At 44.7% G+C, this 26081-nt stretch overlaps 1 protein-coding gene and 1 long non-coding RNA gene across 2 annotated transcripts in view; one reads left to right on the top strand and one right to left on the bottom strand.

Annotated features, from left to right (window-relative positions):
• Positions 1 to 462: 462 nt before the first annotated feature.
• LOC120930525 (snake venom metalloproteinase atrolysin-C-like) overlaps positions 463 to 26081 on the bottom strand; it is a 42367-nt gene continuing 16748 nt past the window's right edge. Inside the window, exons 2-4 of the mRNA XM_040341703.1 lie at positions 4058 to 4146; positions 698 to 774; positions 463 to 604 (exon numbers count right to left, since the gene is read on the bottom strand). Coding sequence (XP_040197637.1) covers positions 463 to 604; positions 698 to 774; positions 4058 to 4146 — 308 coding nt within the window. The remainder of the gene's footprint in view (positions 605 to 697; positions 775 to 4057; positions 4147 to 26081) is intronic.
• On the top strand, positions 18207 to 19246 carry LOC120930895. The gene is made up of 4 exons (XR_005747774.1): positions 18207 to 18336; positions 18445 to 18518; positions 18857 to 18974; positions 19081 to 19246. It is a non-coding gene; the product is annotated as an uncharacterized LOC120930895 (long non-coding RNA).

The following is a 26081-nucleotide window of genomic DNA, read 5'->3' as shown; positions in this document are numbered from 1 at the left end:
CCTCTAAATGTTACGTCGGCGTAGCGCATAGGAGATGCGTTACGCCCGCTCAAAGATACGACAATGTATCTGAATCACGGCCTTAGGGTTTACATACACTTTAAAACACTATGGGGGAGATTTACTAAAACGAGTGCACTCAGACTCTGGTGCAGTTTTGCATGGTAGCCAATCAGCTTCTAACATCAGCTTGCAAGCTTTGGCAATAAAACCTGGAAGCGGATTGGTTTCTATGCAGAGTGACACCACATTTTGCACTCTCCAGTTTTAGTAAATGACACCCCTATGAAACAAAACAGAGAGACTGGATAGCCCAGAAAGTTGTCTGGCCTCAGATCTATGCTGCCTCCTAACAACTCCCGAATGCAGTCTGTGTGCTCTAAATTGTTGAAATATAAAATAAAACACGGAATAGAGAATTTAGTAAATCAGCTGTAAAATCATCTCTGCGGATGAAGCTTGTCATCTACATAGAAATATTAATTGTCCCCTCATCATCAAGAAAGAATATGACTTTACCTTTATGTTCCCCTTAGGGCTTATCATTATCGGTCTGTCATCCTGATCATAGCTTGTCTCCATATATCTATCAGCTACCAGTTCCCTGAGGGATGAAAAATTGGGGAAATTAAAGGGTTTGCAGCATTTCAACCTCCCCCGTTCTTCTTCCCTCCAAGTGCTTCAAGATGTCACTTACTCATTCCTCTCCAGGTGTATAACCAGAGGTTTGTCTTCAATCTGTAATTCATACTTAACCACATGTGGATATTGGTCCTAGGGGGAGCATAGAAGAAGTTCAGTCAGTGCTCTTCTCTTTCAATGTTTTTGTTGAAAATTGCAAAACATTTCTGACATTTTGGTGTAAACTGTTTGCCATACCTTAATATAATTATACAACGTGATCTTAGCAGAAAAGTAAATAATTTTCTTCCGGCCTGCACATCCAATGCCGTATAATTACAATTCCGCAGTCAGTGCTCTTCTAACAGTGGAGAATTAATTGCACAATGGGCCCCAGGCTGTTATTAATTCATGGGCCCCTTACAAATTTAACGTGATTGTGAAGCCTCTTTTTTTTTTCTTTTTTTTTTTTATTAAAGGAGAAGTCCACCCTAACATTAAAATCCCTGCATCCACAGGCAGCCAAAATCTAACACTAACCTCATCTAACCCATTAAAGAATAAATCAGTATAAATACCTTTTTTGAAGCCGATTCGTTTAGGTCTCCAGCAGCAGAAGCTCTGCAGACAACACACCAGAAAATGAATGGAGAGTGACGTCACCCATAGACTTACTATGGGGTTTTCATTGTCGGAAGGTGTGTATGCCGATTTCTCTTTTAGAGAGTTAGATAGGTTTAGTGTTAGATCGTGGATGTCTGTAGATGCAGGGATTTTAGTGTTAGGGTGGACTTATCCTTTAAAATAAAAAAGATGTTATATTTGCCTGCTCTGTGCAATCGTTTCACACAGGGGTCCCTTACCTCCTTTTCTCGGGTCCCCTGATGGTGCTCTCCACTCCTCCTCTCTTCCAAGTGCCCCCTCAGCAAGCCAGCTGATCAGAGGGCACCCGGGTGCACATCTGAGATGGGCAGTGTGCGTTCATAGGCACACACAGGGTGGGTTGGCCACATAAACAACAAGGAAAGAGACGCCTTTGAGAGTAGATGTATAGAAAGACACTTTAACCGCTTAAGCCCCGGACCATTATACAGCTTAAAGACCTGGCCACTTTTTGCGATTCGGCACTGCGTCGCTTTAACTGACAATTACGCGGTCGTGCGACGTGGTTCCCAAACAAAATTGTCGTATTTTTTTCCAACAAATAGAGCTTTCTTTTGGTGGTATTTGATCACCTTTGCGGGTTTTAGTTTTTGCGCTATAAACAAAAATAGAGCATTTTGCTATAATATATATCCCCAAAAAATATATAAAAAGCGTTTTTTTTCCTCGGTTTAGGTCGATACGTATTTTTCTACATATTTTTGGTAAAAAAAAAAAATCGCAATAAGTGTTTATTGATTGGTTTGCACAAAAGTTATAGGCCCGGATTCTGAAAAGAGATACGCCGGCGTATCTCCTTATACGCCGTCGTAAACACTTGGAGGTAATCATGCACAAGGTATCCAAGAATAGTTCAGATAGATAGCATGTCCTATTTGATAAAGACCGTCAGGTAAAGCGCTATATGATGGCGTGGCGTCCGTGTATGCCCCAGGGTCACAGCTGAACTATTCTTGCATACCTTGTGCATGATTACCTCCAAGTGTTTACCTGCCCCAGCCTCAAGTCCCCTATTGGACTTTTCAGGGGTTTTTCGATATTCTGATATACACCCCTTCCATGTATTTCCCTGTGTCTGGATTTGATTGTTTAATCTCTGACGTCGCGAAATTGTCATCATAGATGCACTAAGCTTGGACTATTGATGACAATTTTTGGTACCATTAAAAGAGATTCTTAAATAATCCCACAATAATTGTGCATACTCCTTATATGTTCGGAGTCTTTTTGAATGGATGCACCTACCGCAATGCATCAGATTATGAAACAATATCTACATATTAGCAAGAAATCCTGTTTGTCTCGTCCTGAAGAAGCCCCACGGCGAAACGCGTAGGCGACTTCAAAGGATTTATTCACTACCCATGTATTTCTAATCCAAAATGTTTTATTGTGATTGTATTTATTCCCTCTTTATTATACCATTGCTATTGTGTAAAATATTTTTCATCTTTGTAATAAATAATATATTTTATATACTTCCGCTTGCCTCAAAGTCCGACCTTTGCTCATTCCTTGGATTGTTTTTTTTTTTTTTCATATTCTTACCAATTACGGACGTGGCTAATGTGAGTGCTTTCCTTGTGTGTCTTGTCTTACTTCCCTCCCCTCTTTCCCTCCCCTTCTTTTTCCCTCCCCTTTCCCCTTCCTTTCCGTCCCCTTTGTGTTGTTTTATTCCCTTCCTCTTCATCCCCCCCTTTCCTTGTTTAATTCAACTATTTTGGGACCATTGTCATCTATACAGCGAACAGTGCTATAAGAATGCACTGTTTACTTTAAAAATAACACTGGCAGTGAAGGGGTTAACCTGTAGGTGGCGCTGTAGGGGTTAAGTGTGCCCTGATTTGTGTTTCTTACTGTGGGGGGTGTGGCTTAGCATGTGACGTCACTGATTGTCGTTCCCTATGACAAGGAACAGACGATCAGTGTCAGTCTCACTAGGAAGCACGGGGAGAGGTTTGTTTACACTTACCTCTCCCCGTTCTTCCTCTCTGTGACCTGATCGCGAGACACCGGCGGCAATCGGGTCCGTGGTTCCCGCAGGGACGGTCACAAAGTTTAGGATCGGGTCGCAAGCACACCACCGGCGGCACGCTACGCGACCCACGACGGCGCACTGGGCAAACCAAGGCTGGGCTCCTAAAGGGGACGTACATGTATGCCCTTGTGCCCAGCCATACCATTCTGCAGACGTATATCTGCGTTCGGCGGTCCTTAAGTGGTTAATAGGCATACAGTTTATGCACTCACATTTGGTAGAAGTAAAACAGAGCATATCGGTCCCAATGGAGTCAAGATGGCCGCTCCTGCAGACTGCACTCTCCATTTGTGTAGCCCTTTCGCTTGCTGAGATGGCTTCACTTCGTGTGAATGGGTGCCGGCTACTACAGAGGAACTCGATATCAGAATGAGGCTTGGAACTCAGAGCAGAGATGGCAGCAGAAAGATAGTGTCACCAATAGATGAAACGCGTCCTGATTACCAGGTGGTGTAGAGGTACCTTGCCAAAGGGCAGGGCTTTAACATTGGGGGTGGGGGGGGGGGGGGTAGCCATAGTTGCATGTAAGCCACCTACCCAGAGCCAGTGCACTCTTTAAAACGATTACTTTGTCCCTTTACTACTCTGTATTAATAAGCATTGAAGTTTCAGTACCTCTTGGATGTATTCCTTTGAGCTCTGAATTAATGACAGATCCCTGAGTGTATACAAACATGTGTGTACGTATAGATATCTTAACACATAATTTGTATCATACTTTTTTCATAGTTTTACCTGAGTATCACTTTTGTACAGTGCATGGATTTGCTGTGGAATGACAACCTTGTATTTATGTCCTGTAGGCAGAGCATGTAGACCTGGAACTGAGTTCAAATGATAAGTGATCATATTAACCTTTATTTTAATTATTATTACAACAACTGTAATAATTACTACTATTGCTAATATTATTATTATTATTATTATTGTTGTTAATTTTACTAAAAAACATTCAGCAAGACAGTCAATATTTTTCTTTTAATTCAATGTCCGAAAAATGATTTTACATACGGAAATGGAGAAGAGAAGGAATACAAAAAACAATATTAATGATGTTTGGAAAAAATCAAGAGATGGTGTTACGCTCCAATAGCATAGAATGGTGTAAGTGGTAAACGTTATAAATAACCAAAATAGTATAATTGATAAATTAATGTGCAAATATGCAAATAGACTGACAGAAAGATAAAAATCGCTATAAATGCTAAGATAAGGTGTATCCAAAGGTGAACTGAATGAATGTGCAAACAGTGCAGATAAGGTGACTCAGGTGCATAAATAAAATCACAACGTAAAGATAATAATATATTCAGTCGCAGAGGAAATCGCAGGATGGTGTTATGCTCCAATCAAAATGAATGGACATAACTGATATATAACAATGATGGATGAATAAAACAGTAAACTAAGCATAACAGTGCACCTTATCTTAGCATTTATAGCAATTTTTATCTTTCAGTCAGTCTATTTGCACATTCATTTATCAATTATACTATTTTGGTTATTTATACATTTTACCACTTACACCATTCTATGCTATTTGAGCGTAACACCATCTCTTGATTTTTTCCATGTCTCACTGTGGGTAGTGGTTGGCCCATACAGTAGTTGCCGCACCTTTACCCTCTGCACACATAGGTTCCACTGTAGCGCATGAATAACTACTTTACCCAATATTAATGATGTTGCTTAGAAAAAGGCTGAAGACATTTATATTTCTCTCTGAATGAAAATAAAAGATAATAAAATACTACATTATGAGCCAAAGTCGCTATCCCTTATTTTTTAACTAATATCAGCTGCACTGTTAAGAAGGAATTAACATGGCAAATGTCAAAAGTTGACCGGGAACCAAATAATTCTTACCTGGCAAATTAATAAAACCATGCAACTGTATTAGAAATTAATTAATATGTACTTCAGAAAACACAACTGATTTAATAAAAGAGTTGAAAATGATTTGTGTAAACATACTCTTCAATTAAGCAGTTAAATGTATGTGTGTATATATATATATATATATATATATATATATATATATATACCGTATTTTCCGCACTATAAGACGCACTTCTTCCCCCCAGAAAAATGTGGGAAAATGTCCCTGCGTCTTATAGTGCGAATATACGTCAGGCACCGCTCCCCGCCGCCGCTGGTACTGCCCCCCGCCCAGTGCATATTGCGGGGCAGCATCAAGGCAAGAAAAAAGCCCGCCTCTGCAAGTCACGACTCCCACACACATAACTGTCCCCAGCTACAGACCCCCAGGCAGACCTGTAGTGATAAAAACAGCAGCAAGACTTTGCCGGGGAGGGAGGGCAGGAATTAGTGTCCCATAAGCGGGCAGTGATTGGCCGCACTCTAAACAACTTACGGAAGCTCCGCCTACCCTCCTCCGTGGCTCAATTCAGATGTGCTCACCGCGCTGTCTACTAGTAAACACAGAAGCCTCAGTTCTGTGCTTGCTAGCTCTGAACGCATCTGTCCCGCTGGCTTCCACAGAATCTCTGAGCTGCTGCACTGAAACAACGGAGACAGTTGCCCAGCGCTGTGTGATGATGGCCAGGAGGTGGGGGCGGGGCATTACACGCTGAGTTTCAGATGTCCGGATGGTGACCACCATGCCTGATGATCCCATGGCTGCCACTGGCAAGTGAAAAGATTTGCAGTCATAAGTGCTGTACACTGCGTGGGTAAAGCCAGAAAGAAGGGGGTTATGGATGGGTGGGTGTGCAGATGTGAGTTATGGACAGGGGGTCAATGGTCAGTCTGCATTTATCATTTATGGCAATGGTTAGTCTGCGTTTATCATTTATAGCAATGGTCAGGCTGCGTTTATGGCAATGGTCAGGCTGCGTTTATGGCAATGGTCAGGCTGCGTTTTTTGGCAATGGTCAGGCTGCATTTCATGGGCTCTTGGAAAATATTTTATTACACCATTTGGTTCAGAATATGTTTTTTCTTGATTTCCTTCTCTAAAACCTAGGTGCATCTTATGGTCAGGTGCGTCTTATGGAGTGAAAAATACGGTATATATAGCGCCCCCTTACTTTCAGTATGGGCACTACGCTAAAGTTAGTGGGGAATGGGAGAGTTATTTTGCTCCCATTCATAATTTGCTAAATTTGGGCTGCTGTCATTCCTGAACTGTCCTGTAGGTCAGTCTGCGCTCCAGGGGTGTCGTTTCCACCCCTGGGTGACAGGTGGTGCTAGAGGGGTTCTGGCAGAGCCACTTTTCCCCAGCAGCCAATTAGAGGAGTTTTCCCTCACGGGGCATGCTGGGGGAGGGTATATCTGTGGCAGACGCCATTTTGTGTGTTTCTTCACGGGTTCCAGGTGCGGCACCCACCTTCAGGGTGTGCGCATCCAACGGACCCCGGCGATGGCCTTCCAGGCCGGGGTCACATTCTACGCGGAGCTCCATGTTGCTGAGAGGGGCCCCAGTGACTTACTGGGTCCCCCGCTTTACTGAGAAGATCCCAGGCTGGGTGCCGTTCGATGGGGGGTCGGCTTGAGGAGAACCCGGAGGCAGGTTGTCCAACAGGGCTTGAACGAACCATCGGGGATCTGGTGACCGGAATGCTGACAGGTACACTTTTGCTGTCATCCGGTGACCAATACTTAAATCTACTGGGAGATTCGCTCAATTCGTCCATTTAGCTCCCTCAAGTAATAGGCCTGTGGCAGAGGCCCTAGAGCCAGGTCTGTGGCAGAGGCCAGTTCCTCCCAGCAATCTAAAGTGACACTTCGGCTGCCAGGCTTTAGCCAGCCGCTGGTTGTTGTTGGAATCGGCATATTAGATTACCTCAGTGTTGTCTAGGGGTGCAGTTGATGAGTAGAGTAATGAGCGAAGGCAGAAGTCTGTCCGGGGGCACTTCACCCACTCTGGCAAGAGTGGTGACGAACTGTGACTACTACTACTGTGCTACTGAGAGCAGGATTGCACTGTTCATATCCAGGCCTGATACCGCAAAGTTCTCTATCGCTTCATCAACCTTTCCTTCCTACTCCATGTTGATGTTGGCTATGTTGGACCTGAAATAAAGCATTTGAAAACCTTCCTTCATTGACTGGACATTCGCTCATTACTCTACTCATCAACTGCACCCCTAGACAACACTGAGGTAATCTAATATGCCGATTCCAACAACAACCAGCGGCTCCTTCGGGGGTAGCGCTACACATGGGGGCTCGTCCGGGATTATCGGCTGTTACCTCTGGCAACGGAAATTGTGAGTAGCAATTTACTAAAGAGCGAAGTGTCGTATACCACACTGCTAAGCTTGGGCGTACGTGCAGCATAGCACGCGCCTGCAACGTGTCTGGACAAGCTCTTCAAGTGGGAGGAGCCACCCTCCCCTGCATGAGACATGGGTGAAGTTTCGTGCCAAACAAGAAAAGGAAATACCCACCTTTGCGCCAAATCAGCAGAACCACCATTTTCTTTGAAAAGGACGGACCCCTATCGAAGATGTCTGTACCGTCGGAGAGTTCTGCTGCCCTTGCTGGGTTGAGATGCCCTTTGACCGCACCGGGGATGTTCTCGACGGCTGCCACACCTGGTATATCCATAACAGATACGGGTATTCGGTTGTCCATGCAGGGACAATTCGTGTTGTTGTCCTCAGGAGGGACAGAAATGCTGGGCCTGGCCTGCCCTAAATGCCAGGAGCTGGCCATTCGGCTTCTACCTTTCGCCCAGTGCCGAAAATGTCGGGCGTACCTATTTAATGTCATCCCGTCTGTTGGTTCCCCAAGGGAATACCATGTGGACCGTTCTCCTGCTGGATGTCATATGATGCCCAATCAGGATAACAGAACAACCGCCCGGCCGTCATTCTGCTATGCCGGGCAGGAAGTGGTTAACTAAGGTCGGCTCAGATAAATTGTTGGCTCTCTGATTATTTTCAACGTACACAAAATCATACAGTATGTACTAGAAGAGTTTTTTTTTCTTTTTAATGATTAATGCTGAGGTTTATACAGGCCTTTGAGACACTAACTTGTGGTACAGCAAAGAAAGATTATTTTATGGACACAAGAACGCTTTTGTTTTCTTTAACAATACCCTGTCCACTGTTAACACAATTTGGCCACACCCACTCTTCACTGTGGCCCACTGTATGCGCCACATTACAACTCTCTTTGGGGCTCCCAAAGGTGTCCCAGTTATTTTACAATCCTATAGTGTATACTACAGGAAAAATCCTGTGCGTCGCTAAAGTGTTCGGGTTTGGCCTGGAGAAAAGATGGCAACCCTACCCCAGGCACTAGTCAAAGTGAATGGAATACTGTCCGAACCAATTAAAATTTCAAATGGAACGCGTCAGATTTCCACTATACCCAATGCTATTTGCCCTCTCCTTAGAGCCCCTATTAAATAAAATTAGGCAAAATCCAGATATCTGGGACTACAGTACATATAGGAGACCAGAATTATAAAATATCGGCTTTTGCAGATGACCTGCTGTTCTCGTTGTCCAGTCCCCATGTTTCATTGCCAAATTTGATTAAAGAAATAGATGAATATGGGGTATTGGCAAACCTAAAAATTAACTATGCAAAATCAGAGGCTATGGGAGTGGCACTCCCCTCGGTAGTACAGCAAACTATACAACCCAATTTTACATTTAAATGGGTAAGATCAGCCCTAAAATATCTGGGGATACCATCAAGATTAGAGAAGATTTTTAAGGTAAACTTCCCCCCGTTAGTAAAGACAGTTAGTTTACTATTAAATAGGTGGCAGCGGGGATTCCATTCATGGTTTGGACGTTGTAATACCATCAAAATTAGTATATTACCAACATTTCTGTATTTATTTCAAGCAATACCTATAGAAATCCCTGCTGCCTTCTTCCGTCAAGTTAATACGCTCTTCACTAAATTTATTTGGGCAAATAAAAGACAGAGGATTAGCAGAAGGCATATGACCCTGCCCAATTGATATGGAGGTCTGGCAGTTCCAGACATAGCTAAATATCATCAAGCAGCGCATTTGAGCAGGGTCATAGACTGGTGTAGAAACACAGAATTTAAACTATGGACAGAACTGGAACAGGAAGTCAGCCAGGTACCCTTGAGAAGAGCACCATGGTGCTATGTAAAACTACCAGACCTACTTAAAAAAACACCCCTTTATAGATCCAATGCTTCTTATAAGCTCTAGAATTTGCCAGACAGCTAAATATTCATCAATGCAATCCCCACTATACCCAATACTTGGGAATCCAAGCTTTGAGCCAGGGATGGAGGGGGGGGGCTACCAGAAACTCAGGCCTCGTACACATGACCAGACATCTCCGATGAAAACGGTCCGCGGACCGTTTTCATCGGACATGTCTGCTGGCTGAATTTGGTCTGATGTGTGTACACGCGATCAGACCAAATTCCCCGCGGACAGAATACACAGTGACGTTTGCGACAACGTGCGCAAACCCGGAAGTTCAATGCTTCCACGCATGCGTCGAATCACTTCAACGCCATGCGCGGGTTCTCGGGTACTGACCATCGGACATGTCCGACGGACAGGCTTCCAGCGGACAAGTTTCTTAGCATGCTAAGAAACTTTTGTCCGCTGGAAACCTGTCCGCTAGGCCGGAAAATTGTCCGTTCGGCCCTACACACGGTCGGACATGTCCGCGGAAACTAGTCCGCGGACCAGTTTCAGCAGACATGTTCGGTCGTGTGTACAAGGCCTCAGAGAGAGGAGATATACACAGGCCTCACATTTTTTACACTTGGACTCTTGGCCAACAGTTACCTCTTTGACGCAACCTGGAGGTCAATTCGAAATAAATTACTGGCAGGCACTACAACTTTCTCATTTTTTGATTTCGTTAGGCCCAGCGAGAAGTTTTAGACGGGAATTGACACGGTTTGAAAGATACTGTGAAGAGAAAGAACCCCTCACTTGAATCATATCTAACCTCTATAGGTTGTTAATAGCACCACTAGACAGTTATAAGATGGCAGCAATTGGAAAATGGGCAAGGGACCTTGACCAGAATTTTACTCAGGTTCAACAACAGAAGATAATATATCTGTCATTGAAATCATCAATCTGTACTAGAACTACAGAAATTAAACTATAATCTAGAACTACTAGAATTAAACTATAACCTTTTAAATAGGTGGTATTATACCCCATCGAGATTGGGTAGGTTCTTCCCTGGAGTGACAGACCAGTGTTGGCGATGTAATAAGGGGCAGGGGACCCTGCTCCATATATTATGGACATGCCCTAAGATCAGACAATATTGGCAAGAAGTACAAAGGGTCACTCAAAAATTTACAACTTACCAAGTAACGGATGACCCTGCCTTCTTCTTGCTACACCTATCACAAATACCAACAGAAATATAAAAACTCGGTCCTATGCCATTTGATCAACTAGGCCAAGGCGGGTATTGCCCGATTCTGGCAAAAACCCTAAGCTACCGTCGATCCCAGAATGGCTAAATAGGGTCAGAAATGCTAGTGCCAACTTGGTATTTTCGGCCCAAGATAGAAAAGAGCAATGCAATAACATTTGGACACCATGGAATGAATTTGTATACTCGGAAGAAGGGAAGAGACTGCTGGGGAGTACAGGAGTAGAATAAGTCTGCCTGGTCCATATTATAATGCGAAGACCCGGTTGCTCCACTGGGGAGGGGGGACCTGGAGAGGAGAGAGTTAGAGAGGGCGAACTGAGGGGGGATTTAGGGGTCCCTTTTTTTTTTTTTGTTTGGGTCCTGTTTTGTTTGAGGAGGTTATCAGGACGCCATTGATTTCAGTTAGGCGCGGGGGAGGATAGGTAGAGGGGGAAGAAAAAGAAGAAGGATAAAGGGGAGGTATAGGTGGTACATTGATATTTAAAGAAATATGATCAATGAGATTCAATGGAGGAAATTAAGTAAATAAAAGACCGGCCTGTATTGGAGGATATAGGGAGGGTGGGGTTATGTAAAAGAGCCATTGGATGAGAAATGATTGATATATATTTATATATGTATATATATGTAATGAAAATGGATACAATGTACTACCTTTTTTTTTTGAAAATATAAATAAAGACTATTTAAAAATAAGTACAAACTGGTGTATATTATTTGGTCTTTGTGAAAGTTATAGAGTACACCAAAATATATACTGCTACATATCTTTAGTAAAAATAAGTCCACAAGCTATGGTGCCAATATCTGAAAATTGATCACACCTGAAGTACCGCTGGTCTATCTCATTTCTTGAGACCCCAACATGCCATAAAAGTACAAATACCCCCCAAATGACCCCCTTTTGGAAAGAAGATATTTCCCACAATTCTTTGCAAAATAAAGATTTTTTTTTTCCCCAAAATTGTCATATTAGCAGTTTATTTCTCACACACAGCATATGCATACCACAAATTACACCCCAAAACACATTCTGCTATTACTCCTGAGTATGGTGATACCACATGTGTGAGACTTTTACACAGCGTGGCCACATACTGAGGCCCAACATGTAGGGAGCACCTTCAGGCGTTCTGGAGCACCCAGGCCAATTCTGACATTTCTCTCCTACATGTAAAAATCATAATTTATTTGCTAGAAAATTACATAGAACCCCAAAACCATTAAATATGTTTTTTTTTGCAAAGACCCTAGAGAATACAATGGCAGTCGTTGCAACTTTTTATCTCACACGGTACCTACAAAGCCATCCACAACCCCAGCTACATCACTGACCTAGTTTCTAAATACCAACCTGTACGTTCTCTTCGTTCTTCTCAAGACCTCCTACTCTCTAGCTCTCTCATCACCTGCTCCCATGCTCGTCTCCAGGACTTTTCTAGAGCCTCTCCAAGCCTATGGAACTCATTACTCCAATCTATCCATCTATCTCCTTCTCTATCAGCTTTTAGAGGATCCCTGAAAACCCTCCTCTTCAGAGAAGCCTACCCTTCCCACACATAACTGTATTTTTCATTTGAGTCCATCTGATCATCCCCCACAGCTAACTACCCTTTGTTCCACTTGACCCTCCCTTCTAGATTGTAAGCTCTAACGAGCAGGGCCCTCTGATCCCTCCTGTATTGATTTGTATAGTGACTGTACTGTCTTCCCTGATGTAAAGCGCTGCGCAAACTGTTGGCGCTATATAAATCCTGTATAATAATGGGTAAATGCATGATGGGTAAATGTGATCAGTATATTAATATGTGAGTAGGAGCCTAGTCAAACCTCAATCATTTGAGCCATATCGACAAAGTTCATTTTAGATAAGAAAGAATGTATTATTACAAAAATGGAATATGAATATTTAACAATTACTAAAAACAGTCAGACTAGAAAATAGAAAAAGTACTAAATATGCACGTGAATGCACATAGTCTTCATCATAACCCACGTATTGAGGTTCTACTAGTTTTGCCCGGATGGACTTTGTCAGGAACCCTTGGAGGGTAATAGTCTATATAGGTAGAAAATGTACCAGTAAGATAACATCACATATCCAAAGAGTTTATATATATATTTTGCATATACAGAAATAAAGAGAAAAGAAAATACAAGAACAAAATATGTGAAGCAAAACCATTCATTACAATATTATAATGGTATATACCAATGGACCAGACAGGTGCGGTATCTATGGACCATGAGACAGTCCTTACCTGGGAGAGGGTGGGGTGAATTCCCGTGAGAGTGCGACCGTAGCAGTATCTGTATCCTTGATGATAATAATCCCGAATGACGGGAAGGGTCACTGCACAGTCGTGGCTGACCAACCATGGGACAAACACGAGACAAGACGAGAATCAGATACCTCTTCTTTATCATCAGCGTCTTATATCCCCGTAGAGAGACGAGGGGACGCAGATAATAAAAAGAGAAAAAGCGACCTAGATAGAAGCTTACAGGAGATTTCTCGCTCCCAGTTCCCCCTGAAAGACAAACGATCTCGTTCTCAGAGGTCACGTACCAGTCACTCCACTAATAATACCAGCTTAGCAAGCAATACCTCTCTGACACTCCCAACGCCCATCCTAGGTGTTGCATCCACCTCGACCCTTGCACCTCCTATGACCCCTATGCCACAGGGGCCCATCCACTCTGCTACTAATATGCCAACAGATATACGTACTGCACCTATCTTTACATTGGATAGGAAACCCAGTGCTGGGCCATCCAACACCCAACAGACACTAAAAGATCAGGTCCTGGTCCCCACAACAGTGTAGACCGGGACACCAAAAATATCATCAATCTTTCTCCATATCCCTTAACTCCTAATCAAGAAAATGTACTCCAGCTTGGTCTCTCGTTTTGCCCAGATGGCGAGGTGGACAAATTTGAATTGGTCAAAGATTTGCACCTCTTTGCCCGACGACTAATGTATAATGTGCTATATGACAAATCTGACAGTGCTACAGATACTGCCAGCAACGATAATACTGCCTTGGACAACGTCTCTCTCCAAGAGTTACAAGCCCTACAGCAGTGGTCATCAACCCCCGGTCCGCGGCCCACTACCGGGCCGCAGCGTCTCTGCAGCCGGGCCGCAGCGGGCAGCATAATATTGTAAGGCGGGCAGGTGAGAGCCCTGTGGATCAGACAGGCGGGCCGGCGGAAGAGAGAAGTGCGCTGGCGAGCAGAGATGACATCTCTCTCTGCCCCCACCTAGCATCACTGCTCTTCCGCCCTCACAGCGTGCGGAATGTCGGAGGTGCGGCGGGGAGTAGAGAGATCATGTCTCTCCGCCCGCCTAGCATCACCGCTCTTCCGCCCGCCTAGCATCACCGCTCTTCCGCCCGCCTAGCATCACCACACTTCCGCCCACCTAGCATCACCGATCTTCCGCCCGCCTAGAATCACCGATCTTCCGCCCGCCTAGCAGAAAGTACAGCCTTTCCTCTCAGTACTGGGCTAGTTTATCTAATATCCCTGGCTGGGAACCCCTGAAAGTCAGGCACTGCTGGCAGTCATTAACTAAAACTCCTAATCTTCTCAGCTCTTTATCAGTGTGCAAGGCAGCAGATGGGTCACATGACTCCTAGCAGGTGACGTGGCATTTCTCATCTGGTGGCACTGGCAGGTGACGTGGCAAGTGGCATTCCTCATCTGATGGCAGGCAGTGAACGTGGCAAGTGGCATTCCTCATTTGGTGGCAGGCAGTGGACGTGGCAAGTGGCATTCCTCATCTGGTGGCACAGGCAGGTGACGTGGCATTCCTCATCTGGTGGCACTGGCAGGTGACGTGGCAAGTGACATTCCTCATCTGGTGGCAAGTGACATGGCAAGTGACATTTCTCATCTGGTGGCACAGGCAGGTGGCGTGGCATTCCTCATCTGGTGGCACTGGCAGGTGACATGGCATTCTTCATCTGTTGGCACTGACAGGTGACGTGGCAAGTGGCATTCCTCATCTGGTGGCAAGTGACATGGCAAGTGACATTCCTCATCTGGTGGCACAGGCAGGTGACGTGGCATTCCTCATTTGGTGGCACTGGCAGGTGACGTGGCAAGTGACATTCCTTATCTGGTGGCAGGCGACATGGTAAGTGACATTCCTCATCTGGTGGCAGGCGACATGGCAAGTGACACGCTCATGGCTCCCACTGATTCTGCATTATGGTTGAACTATTTCATTTATATTACAATGTAATATAAGAAATAATGCGCTTCAATCATTCTGACACCATATCAATCATGGTGCCGTGATGATTGAAGCACCAACAGCAGAACAGCAGCTATTGCCCCGATAAATTGCCCGCGAAAAATCACTTACCCCCGCATGTGCGTACGCCCCCCCCACGCCGGGCCTTGGCACAATTTTCTTCCAGGCAGCCGGTCCCCAGTGCCAAAAAGGTTGGGTACCACTGCCCTACAGGACTTAATGTCGCTGTGGGACGAAAGTAACCCTGAAGAAGAAGGATGGACATACCAACTTCCGGGCATTCTACCCGGGAGTTTGGTACAATCCAGACTAAACAAACCCGTTTATGTAGATCCAAAGACCTACAGTATAAGCCTAAATCCAGATCCTTTCCTGTCCTGCAAGGCAACCCCAACATTTGGGCTTTTGTCTTGCAGGTTACCAAAGCCATAGAGGCAACCAATTGGAAGATTGGCACCACACCCAATTTAAGTCATAACCTAAAAACTGCTTTAAATTCCATTCGTAACAATGATGACTTAGTCATCAAACCCTCTGACAAAGGGGGTAATATTGTGGTTATGGACAGGGTTGGCTATGAGGAGATGTGTCACAAGATTCTCAATAACAGAGATTGGTACAGACCGGCCTCTATGATTACACAGAGTATCAGACAGTACCGTCAAATTTTGAACCGTGCACGCCATCTGGGCATCATTGATGATACCACGTTACAATTTCTGAATGTTGAAAGTCCCACTACCCCTACCTTTTATGCCCTACCCAAAATCCATAAGGGGATCCTACCCCCACCAGGCCGCCCCATTGTATCAGGTTGTGGCTCATTGACAGAAAACATAAGTAGAATAATTGATGAATATCTATATCCACATGTACAAAGTCTATTCTCTCATGTCAAGGACACCATAGAACTGTTGAAAATTATCGATGGGCTCAGAATTCCGCCGAATGCATGGCTAGTTGCCATAGACATCGAGGCACTGTATAACTCCATCCCTCATGGGTTTGGCACGCAGGTGGTAAGGAGCTTCCTCAACAAACGAGATAAAAATACATCTAAATATAATAATTTTATTATAGAAATTCTCGAGTTCATTTTGATGAACAATATCTTTTTGTTTAAACATTCCCACTACCTCCAGGTGCAGGGTGTGACTATGGGGGCAGGTTGCACCCCCTCATATGCCAACCTGTACCTGGGGGGGTGGGAACATGACCTCTTTAGTGAGGAGTCTAACAACACCTTATTGGATAGCGTGCTAACATGGATTCGCTATATCGATGACGTGTTCATGGTATGGGCAGGATCAAGAGTTAATCTGCTAATGTTTTTGGATGGTCTACAAATAACCAATACAACTTAAAGTTTACATATAACTATAGCCAGGAGCAGATTACGTTCTTGGATGTGGAACTATACATAGATGAAGGGGGCTCCCTTTGTTCTACACTTTATTGGAAACCGACGGCAGGCAACAGCTTGTTGCACGCCACCAGTTCACACCCTAGACCACTTATTAACAGCATACCATATAGTCAGTACTTGAGACTGAGACGCAACTGTTCTCACGAAGATGACTATAAAAGAGAAGCAGCACAACTGTATGCGCGACTCAAGGATAGAGGCTATAGTAAGACATGTTTGCGTAGAGCCTACAACAAAGCAAGTGCACTAGAAAGGAACGCCCTTATCTATAAACCTAAAACTGTTTCCAAAACTAATACCACTAGAATAATTACCCGCTTTATCCGCCAACACAGATCAATTCGCAAGATTTACAATACATTTTGGTACTTATTTACGTCAGACGATAAAATAAATACATTTATAAACACAACACCTGAGATCACCTTCAAGCGATCTCCATCAATTAGAGATAAAGCAGTATCAATTCACTACGCGGTACAAATGGTACCCAAACCTACTCAGACTGGTACATTTCCATGCGGCAAATGCAATTTCTGCCGCTATATCTTGAAAGGGAATAGTATCACCCTTCCGAATGGAGAAACTCTGTCACCTAAATTCCGTGCAACATGCCAGACAGTAGGAATAATATACTTAATGAAATGCAACTGTGGGGCCTACTATGTAGGAAAAACGAAACAAAACTTTTTTTTGTAGAATAAGAGACCACGTTTTAGCGGTCTAAAAAAAACTGATGGAGACACCCATTAGCCGTCATATTGGACTGTTCCATAATCATAATCGTGCAATGCTGGGCTTTTACGCTTTAGCACACATCCCCTTAAACGAAAGAGGAGGTGATGCTGATAAGCGCCTTTTACAAACCGAAGCGAGGTGGATCTACACGCTACGTGCTACCCAATACCCTGGGTTAAATGAAAACATAAGTTACAAGCCCTTTCTTTAGTAATTTACTAGATAAAATTATTCAATCTGTTGGGCCTTTCACTGCCACCTGCTGTCCTCTCACGACCTTTATTCCCCTTCCCCATTGATCTGCTACTAGGCTATTTTAGTCTTCAGAGAATTGAGCACCAGTACCTTAGACTTTAAAACATTATTTATGACACCATCAAGTGGTACACTGCCAGCAGGCCAGGATTTGTGTCCTAAACACTCTCAAGAGCCTGCTGTTTGTGTGCTCCCAATGTGTCATTACCCTATAATTATAGTATGTAAATATGCGGCTCTGGTCCTGTATTGCAATGACCAATAGTCTTTTTTTATTCTCTATGTTGTATTAACCTTTATCGATTTATCTTAATAGAAGATTTACTGATTAATCTCTTTTGTATTTCCAGTGGACCAGCAGTGTGGGCTGTGGATCTGAAGACATTTCGTCTTATTTTCCCTTTTTGCCATTCTTTTCTTTCTCCTTTCTCCTTTTATTGCTTTCCCTCATCCTATCCACCTGGAGGAGTGGGTGATGCCTATCCCGCTGCGTTTGTGCCGATCCGACTCTCTGTCCCCGCACCCCATGGTGATCTTCATGTGGACATCAGCCTTCTATCTTTGCAAGCCTTTGTGGGCGGTTGGGGGCCTGGACCAGCGACGATTTACTTATCGCTGAATCCGAGCAGAGGCTTGGGTGCTTGCCCAGGTCCGCCCAGCGGCTTCACCTATTGGTGGAGCAGCGGGCGTCATGACCATTGACGCCCGCGCCCCTTCTCCATCTGACGCCCCTCCTCTGCGCATGTGCGGGATAGACGGCGAGGACGGGGGATACCCCCATGACGTGTGCCGCATATCCCCGCCCACTTACGTCAGGCACACAGCCCCACACACAGGTGGTGGCTGTCTAGCCTGAGTGTGAGCACTATAACAGAAGCTCAACAGCTGACACAATCAGCGCGAGCTCTGTGAGAGGAGTCATTACACTCTGTGTTGAGACCAGAGCAGGACATAGGTATGTTTTTGCCATTTACCCCCTTTAAAATTGAGTCTGCTCATGACCTATGGTGTCAGCTACCATTCATTATGCACTTATACTAGCACTTTTTACTCTTTAACACAGTATTCGATCCATCTGGCATACCAGCGCCATAGTTTGTTAAACTCAAAGGCAGGCCTTGCTGCTATATGAACCAGGTAATAATAATAACGGCCCCCTCCCTACTTTTTTCTTTCCTCTCTTTCCTTTATGGAATATTTCTGAATTTAACTATGCACATACGGTTGTATGTTTTGCCTTATATGCAGATTCATCTCTGCGATCAAGCAGGACATGTATACTGCTTTAGATAATATACATATACAGATTTTTAACCGTTTATACATCTCTTTGCCTCTTTCATTTTTCGTTTTTCTTTCCTTCTTGGTACCTCTCTTTTTGTCACCTTTCTTCTGTTTTACCTTCTTCTTTCCTTCTTTTTTCGTTTTGTTTTTTCCTTTTTCTTCGCTCACTTTGATCCCTTTGTGTTATGCAGTATGGACAGAGCAACCTCTGATCACTGTGCATACCCCATTGAGATAAACTCATGCATGCAAACTTACAGATTTTGAATAAGCCCTCTCTGCGTGCTCAATACTCATCAGTTAACGTTAGTAAGTTACCATTGTTACCAGATTACTCAATATCAATGCCATTGTGCTATTCGTGCCCTTGGCATCTCTCTAATTCCACTCCTAAACATATATCCTTTACTCCCAGCCTCTGCCCACCCTCTCTCTTCCTCACCAGACAAGCTTACTGGCTGTTTGTCCCATGGTTGGTCAGCCACGGCTGTGCAGTGACCCTTCCCGTCATTCAGGATTATTATCATCAAGGATACAGATACTGCTACAGTCGCACTCTCACGGGAATTCACCCCACCCTCTCCCAGGTAAGGACTGTCTCATAGTCCATAGATACCGCACCTGTCTTGTCCATTGGTATATACCATTATAAAATTGTAATGAATGGTTTTGCTTCACATATTTTGTTCTTGTACAGTATTTGCTTTTCTCTTTATTTCTGTATATGCAATATATATATATATATATATATATATATATATATATATATATATATATATATATATATATATATATATATATATATATATATATATATATATAAACTCTTTGGATATGAGATGTTATCTTACTGGTACATTTTCTACCTATATAGACTATTACCCTCCACTGGTTCCTGACAAAGGCCATCCGGGCGAAACTAGTAGAACCTCAATACGTGGGTTATGATGAAGACTATGTGCATTCACGTGCATATTTTGTACTTTTTCTATTTTCTAGTCTGACTGTTTTTAGTAATTGTTAAATATTCATATTCCTATTTTGTAATAATAAATTCTTTCTTATCTAAAATGAACTTTGTCGATGGCTCAAATGATTGAGGTTTGACTAGGCTCCTACTCACATATTAATATACTGATCACATTTACCCATCATGCATCATTCAAAATCCCTCAACCATATCCTATAGGAAACACCTCTAAACCTTACTTACAGAGGGATTCGGTTGCTGATGGTTCTTTGTTTCTAATCAGTGTTTGCTCTACAAATCTACTTATACTGTCACAGATATACTCCTCTCCAGCATGCCCAGCGAGGGAAAAGAACTCCTCTGATTGGCTGCTGGAGAAACTTACTCTGCCAGAACTCCTCTGGCGCCAACTGCCGGCCAGGGATGATATTGCATCCCTGGACCACAGACTGACCCAGTGGACATTTCTGGAATGACAGAAGTCCCAGAAGTCCCAAAATTTAAACAGATTACGAATGGGAACAAAGTAACTCTCCCATTCCCCATTAACTTTAGCGTAGTGCCCATGCTGGAAACAAGGGGGCGCTACATAGTATTGCGGGGTATTGCGGGGTATTGCAGAGTGTTGCAGGGTATGACAGGGGTGGCTGAGCAGGGATGGATGGATCTCTCCCCTCTCACACTGTACCGATCAGTACAGAGAGGGCAGAGAGAAACCGGTGTCATGACATGACAACGGTTTGTTTACAAGTGGTCGCTCCGTCATTTGACGGAGCGATCACATGGTAAATGGCCACTATCAGTGGCTTTTTACCACTATCTGTGATGCGCTAGGTCTGGAGGTCCATGGAACGCGATTATGGGAGGACGTTATATAACGTCCTCCCAGAGTTAAGGAACCGCCTTGTAGCCGTTATTCGGCTATGGACGGTCATTAAGTGGTTAAATACCCTGGAGCCCCTCAACCTGCCCATTTGAGAATCCTGGGTGACAAATACCAAGACAGGGAACTGTATTGTCACAAGACGTTTTCAGTGGGACAGGTTGCGGGAGTTGGCACCAACAGCGGAGCGACACGGGGTTCCCTGTCCCGACTGGATGTGGGACATTGTTTTGACAGTGCAGCACAGTGGATCCAGCGGTCGGTGAGTGGGGCTACTTGGAAGACTTACTCAAAGGTATGGAAGGAATGGGTGGAGTTGGCCCTGGGACTGAGGATCTCCCCAGTGGGGAATGAGGCTGGTATCGCCGTGCTGTATTTTCTGACTTTGAAGATGGAGCAAGGAGCATCGGTATTGGCGATTGATCGGGTGCTGGCAGGTTTGACATTCTTCTTAAAGTGGCACGGTATGAAAGACCACAATAAGGAATTTTGGGTGAGGCAGTCGGTGAAGGGGTACAGGAAGGGTCGCAAGGCTGTGGATCAGCGTCGGCCAGTTTCGTTTGGGTTGTTGCAGAACCTTTTTCTTCAGTTGCATACAGTGTGTTCATCGGCCTACGAGTGTGGGCTCTTCAAGGCCGCCTTTGCGCTCGCCTTTTTCGGGGTGCTCAGAGTGGGTGAATTGGTTAGTCCCTCAAGAGGGGTACAAGGTGGGTTGTTGGATTAGGATGTGGAGTGTTAGGAAGGGGTTGTAGGAGTTTGGGTGCATAGGTCTAAGACAGACCAGAAGGGTAAGGGCATGCGGCTACAGTTGTTTAGTGTTCCGGGAGCAGACATCTGTCCTGTACGAGCGCTGGAATCTTTTCGTTCCATGCGTCTGGGACTGGCGGGATCCTTTTTGATGCATCAGGATAGGTCAGCTTTGTCGCGGTTCCAGTTCGTAGCCATGTTTCGAAAATGTTTGGTGGGGGCAGGGTATGACCCGAAGGTTTACGCTGCCCATTCGTTCCGGATTGGGGCGGCTACGGAAGCCGCCCGAGCTGGTTTTAATACAGACGTGGTGAAAAGGATAGGGCGGTGGGAATCGTATAGATTCAAAATTTACATTCGCCCACGGTAAATGCATGTTTAGGTTGGGGACAATGGAGGTTCATTGGGGTTACAAATTGTTCTTTGTAAAAAAAAGTGTGTTTTGTTTGATGTTTTCAGGTGGTGAGAATGGCCTGGTTTGGATCCTGGGCCATTCATACGTGTTTTGGGGGGCCAGACGGGCTGATGTTCGGCCCAATGGGAGGCAGCTAGGTATCCCTGTATGGGAAGCACAGGTCAGATGGATCAGGGTACCGTGGATGGCCTGGAGCAGGCTCGGGTGAAGGTTAACAAAAAGGTGGGTAGGTTCTTCATTTGTAATGGGGGTTTGGTAGTACGCCACAGGGAGTTGGAGGTGGGTACCTGGCGGTATCTGTGGAGAGATGGGGTTCACCTCAATGACGTTGGCATTGCGTTGTGGACTCTGGGACTGCAGGAGGGAATCCAGAGGGCCCTGAGGGTGTGGAGGTGCTCGCAAGGATAAGTCTGGAAGGTGGTGTGAAAAAGGTTGTACCCATACGTAGTATGGGGGCTATTTGAGTACCTTGCTGTTGACGTGGGTTAACAGGAAGGGGTTAAAAGTGTTATGTCACTGAGGACGGTTATGCTGCCTCTGAGTCGGCGTCTCGCGACTGAGGCCTAGTTAATAATTTGTTGTCCCAGTGTACAATGTGAGAGGTGTGGTCTTCAGACCACTAGGAGTTAAAATGTGTATATAGTTATTTAAAGTTATTTATGTTTAAATTTTATATTTAAATAAAGAGTAGGGATGAGCTTCGCGTTCGATACGAACGTATGTTCGACTCGAACATCGGTCGTTCGATCGTTCGACGAAATTCGAACAAAACGGGTCGTTCGCGCCAAATTCGAGTGACACAAAACGGCCCATAATTCACTGCGGCGATGCGCGCTGATGATTGGTCAAGCATGCACCATGACCCTGCATGCTTGGCCAATCACAAGGCGCAAAAAACGAGGAACAATAATTGGCCAAAGCCAGGCTGGCTTTGGCCAATTATGGCTCAGGGGGTTTAGTACACGCCCCACACTATAAAAGGCAGCCTGTAAGGCGGCCTTGTGTAGTGTGTTCCGGCTTTGTTACAGACAAGAGCAGTCAGACAGTTAGAGAGAGAGAGAGATAGATAGAGACACAGGGCTAGATTCAGAGAGAGATACGACGGTGTATCTCCAGATACTCCGTCGTATCTCTGACTTAGGCTGGTCGTATCTATGCGACTGATTCAGAGAATCATTTACGCATAGATATGCCTAAGATCCTGTGTTACACCGTCGGATCTTAACTGCATTTTAAAAATGGCCGCGGGGGCGTTCTCGCTGATTTACGCTGAATAATATGTAAATTAGGGAGATACGCCAATTCATGAACGTACGCGGGCCCGACGCAGTGTTGTTACAACGTTTACGTAGCGGATTTCCTGGTGTATGACATTCTATGAGGCGCAGCCAATGTTAAGTATAGCCGTCGTTCCAGCGTCGTTTTTTTTACGTCGTTTGCGTACGCCGATTCAGAAACCCGCGCATCGCAAGTTACGCTCACGCCGGGAACGCGCCTGATTTAAATAGTACACTCCCCCTAGCCGCGGAATTTGAATTCCGCCAGGAGATTTAGGATCCGCCGCCGCAAGTTTGGAGGTAAGTGGTTTGTGAATTACCCACTTGCCTCTCAAACTTGCGCCAGCGGATCTTAAATCACATAGATCACGCGGATCTAAAGATCCGCTCATCTATGTGAATCTAGCCCACAGTCAGTACAGTTAAATTTACAGTTTGTAGAGAATATATTCACATCCCTAGGAGTTGTAAATATATTTATAAACTGTATAGCTTAGCTAGATCTGCTATTAGTATTTGTCAGGCAGGAGATTGTGCTTGATGCAGTGCTCTAACGTGTTGTATTGCTTGCATAATGTTTAGCTTAAACATAGTACTCCGTGTTAGTGGACGTGTGCTATTTAATTGCACACACACGCATTGCCTGTTACTGCACGTGTGCTATTTATTTGCACAGAAACGCAGTCACTGTTAATGCAAGTGGGCTATTGAATTGCACAGAAACCCAGTCTCTCTTACTGCGCATGTGCTGCTTAATAGCACCTAAACGCAGTTGGTGTCACTGCGCGTGTGCTGTTACATAGCACCTGAACGCAGTTGGTGTCACTGCACGTTTGCTGTTACATAGCACCTGAACGCAGTTGGTGTCACTGCACGTTTGCTGTTACATAGCACCTGAACGCAGTTGTGTCACTAGACGTTTGCTGTTTAATAGCACCTAAACGCAGTTGGTGTCACTGCGCGCGTGCTGTTACATAGCACCTGAACGCAGTTGGTGTCACTGCACGTTTGCTGTTACATAGCACCTGAACGCAGTTGTGTCACTGCACGTTTGCTGTTTAATAGCACCTAAACGCAGTTGGTGTCACTGCGCGTGTGCTGTTACATAGCACCTGAACGCAGTTGGTGTCACTGCACGTTTGCTGTTTAATAGCACCTGAACGCAGTTGGTGTCACTGCACGTTTGCTGTTAAATAGCACCTGAACGCAGTTGGTGTCACTGCATGTTTGCTGTTACATAGCACCTGAACGCAGTTGGTGTCACTACACGTTTGCTGTTTAACCACTTCGTTACCGGGCCTATTTTGGCACTTCTCTCCTTCATGTAAAAATCACAATTTTTTTGCTAGAAAATTAATCAGAACCCCCAAACATTATATATTTTTTTTTAGCAGACACCCTAGGGAATAAAATGGCGGTCATTGCAACTTTTTACTCACATGGTATTTGCGCAATAATTTTTCAAACGCCTTTTTTTAGGGAAAAAAACAGTTTCATGAATTAAAAAATAACAAAACAGTAAAGTTAGCCCAATTTTTTTGTATAATGTGAAAGACGATGTTCCCCCGAGTAAATAGATACCTAACATGTCACGCTTTAAAATTGCGCACACTCATGGAATGGCGCCAAACTTCGGTTCTTAAAAATCTCCATAGACAACGCTTTAATTTTTTTTACAGGTTACTATTTTTGAGCTACAGAGTAGGTCTAGTGCTAGAATTGTTGCACACGCTTTAACGCACGCGATGATACCTCACATGTGGGGTTTGAACGGTGTTTACATATGTGGGCGGGACTTGCATGTGCGTTCGCTTCTGCACGCGAGCGACCGAGACAGGGGCGTTTTAAATTTTTTTTTTTTATTATTTTATTTTATTTTTTTACTTCATTTTTTTATTTTTACACTTTTTTTGTCATTTTTTTTTTATCACTTTTATTCCTATTACAAGGAATGTAAACATCCCTTGTAATAGGAATCAGTGTGACAGGTCCTCTTTATGGAGAGATGTGGGGTCAATAAGACCCCACATCTCTCCTACAGGCTTACAAGCATGAAATCGGTGAAAAAAATTTCACCGATTACATGCCGACAGCCGCGGAACTGCCGCTTTGATCATTCTTCTGGTGCACAGAATCGCCAGCTGAAGACAGCGATATCTGAATGATGCCTGCAGCTGCAGGCATCATTCAGATATCACCGCTCAAAGTCCAGGACGTCCTACGGATCTGAAGTGGTTAATAGCACCTAAACGCAGTTGGTGTCACATAGCACCTGAACGCATTAATATGTCTGGAAGGACAACAAAGAGAGGCAGAGAGTCACAAGGGCAAGCAGGTTCTGCATCTAGAGGTAACGCTAGTGGTGGATGTGGTGCATCCTCTTCAGCACGTGGCCGTGGCCGCTCGTCCTTCTTTTCGGGAGGTGGCCGTGTTGAGCCTCAACATGCAGAGAAATTAGTGGACTGGATGACCAAGCCGTCCTCATCCTCCTCATCCTCTCTCACACAGACTGATCTTAGTTTGTCTGGCAAAGCAGCTGCCAAGGCGTCCTCTTCCCTCTGCACAATGGCATCACACAATCCTTCCCTAGTCCCACCATGTCCTCCTGAGGAGTCCCTCGAACTGTTTCAGCACAGTGTTGGGTACATGCTGCATGAAGATGCGCAGCATTTTGAAGGCTCCGATGACGGAACACAGATAGAGGAAGGCATTGATGTGAGCCCAGGGAGAGGGGGTGGCCAAGAGGGACAGCAATCTGGCAGTGATGTTCCCCCAGCTGGAGCATACTGCCAGGTTTTCGACAGTGCTGATGAGGAGGGAGGGGATGATGAGGTCACTGACTCTACCTGGGTGCCTGATAGGAGAGATGAGGATGAAGAGCAGGCGGAGGAGGAGGAGGACGAGGCACAGGCACATCTCCAAAGAGCCAGGATGCCCTCCAGGGGTCAGCGTAAGAGCAGCACACCAACTGCATTACGTGGCACATCTTCGCTTGTGCATGGCGCTGCTGTGTCTCAGCGGTACAGCAAAAGTTCTTTGGTGTGGGCCTTTTTTGAAACATGTCCATCAGATCGTACCTTTGCTGTTTGCAACATATGTCTCAAGCGTATCTCGCGTGGCCAAA

This window comes from Rana temporaria, chromosome 3 (assembly GCF_905171775.1).
Source record: "Rana temporaria chromosome 3, aRanTem1.1, whole genome shotgun sequence".
Lineage (NCBI taxonomy): Eukaryota > Metazoa > Chordata > Amphibia > Anura > Ranidae > Rana > Rana temporaria.
Note: the sequence above shows the minus strand (reverse complement) of the source record. Positions and strands in the feature narration are given on the sequence as shown.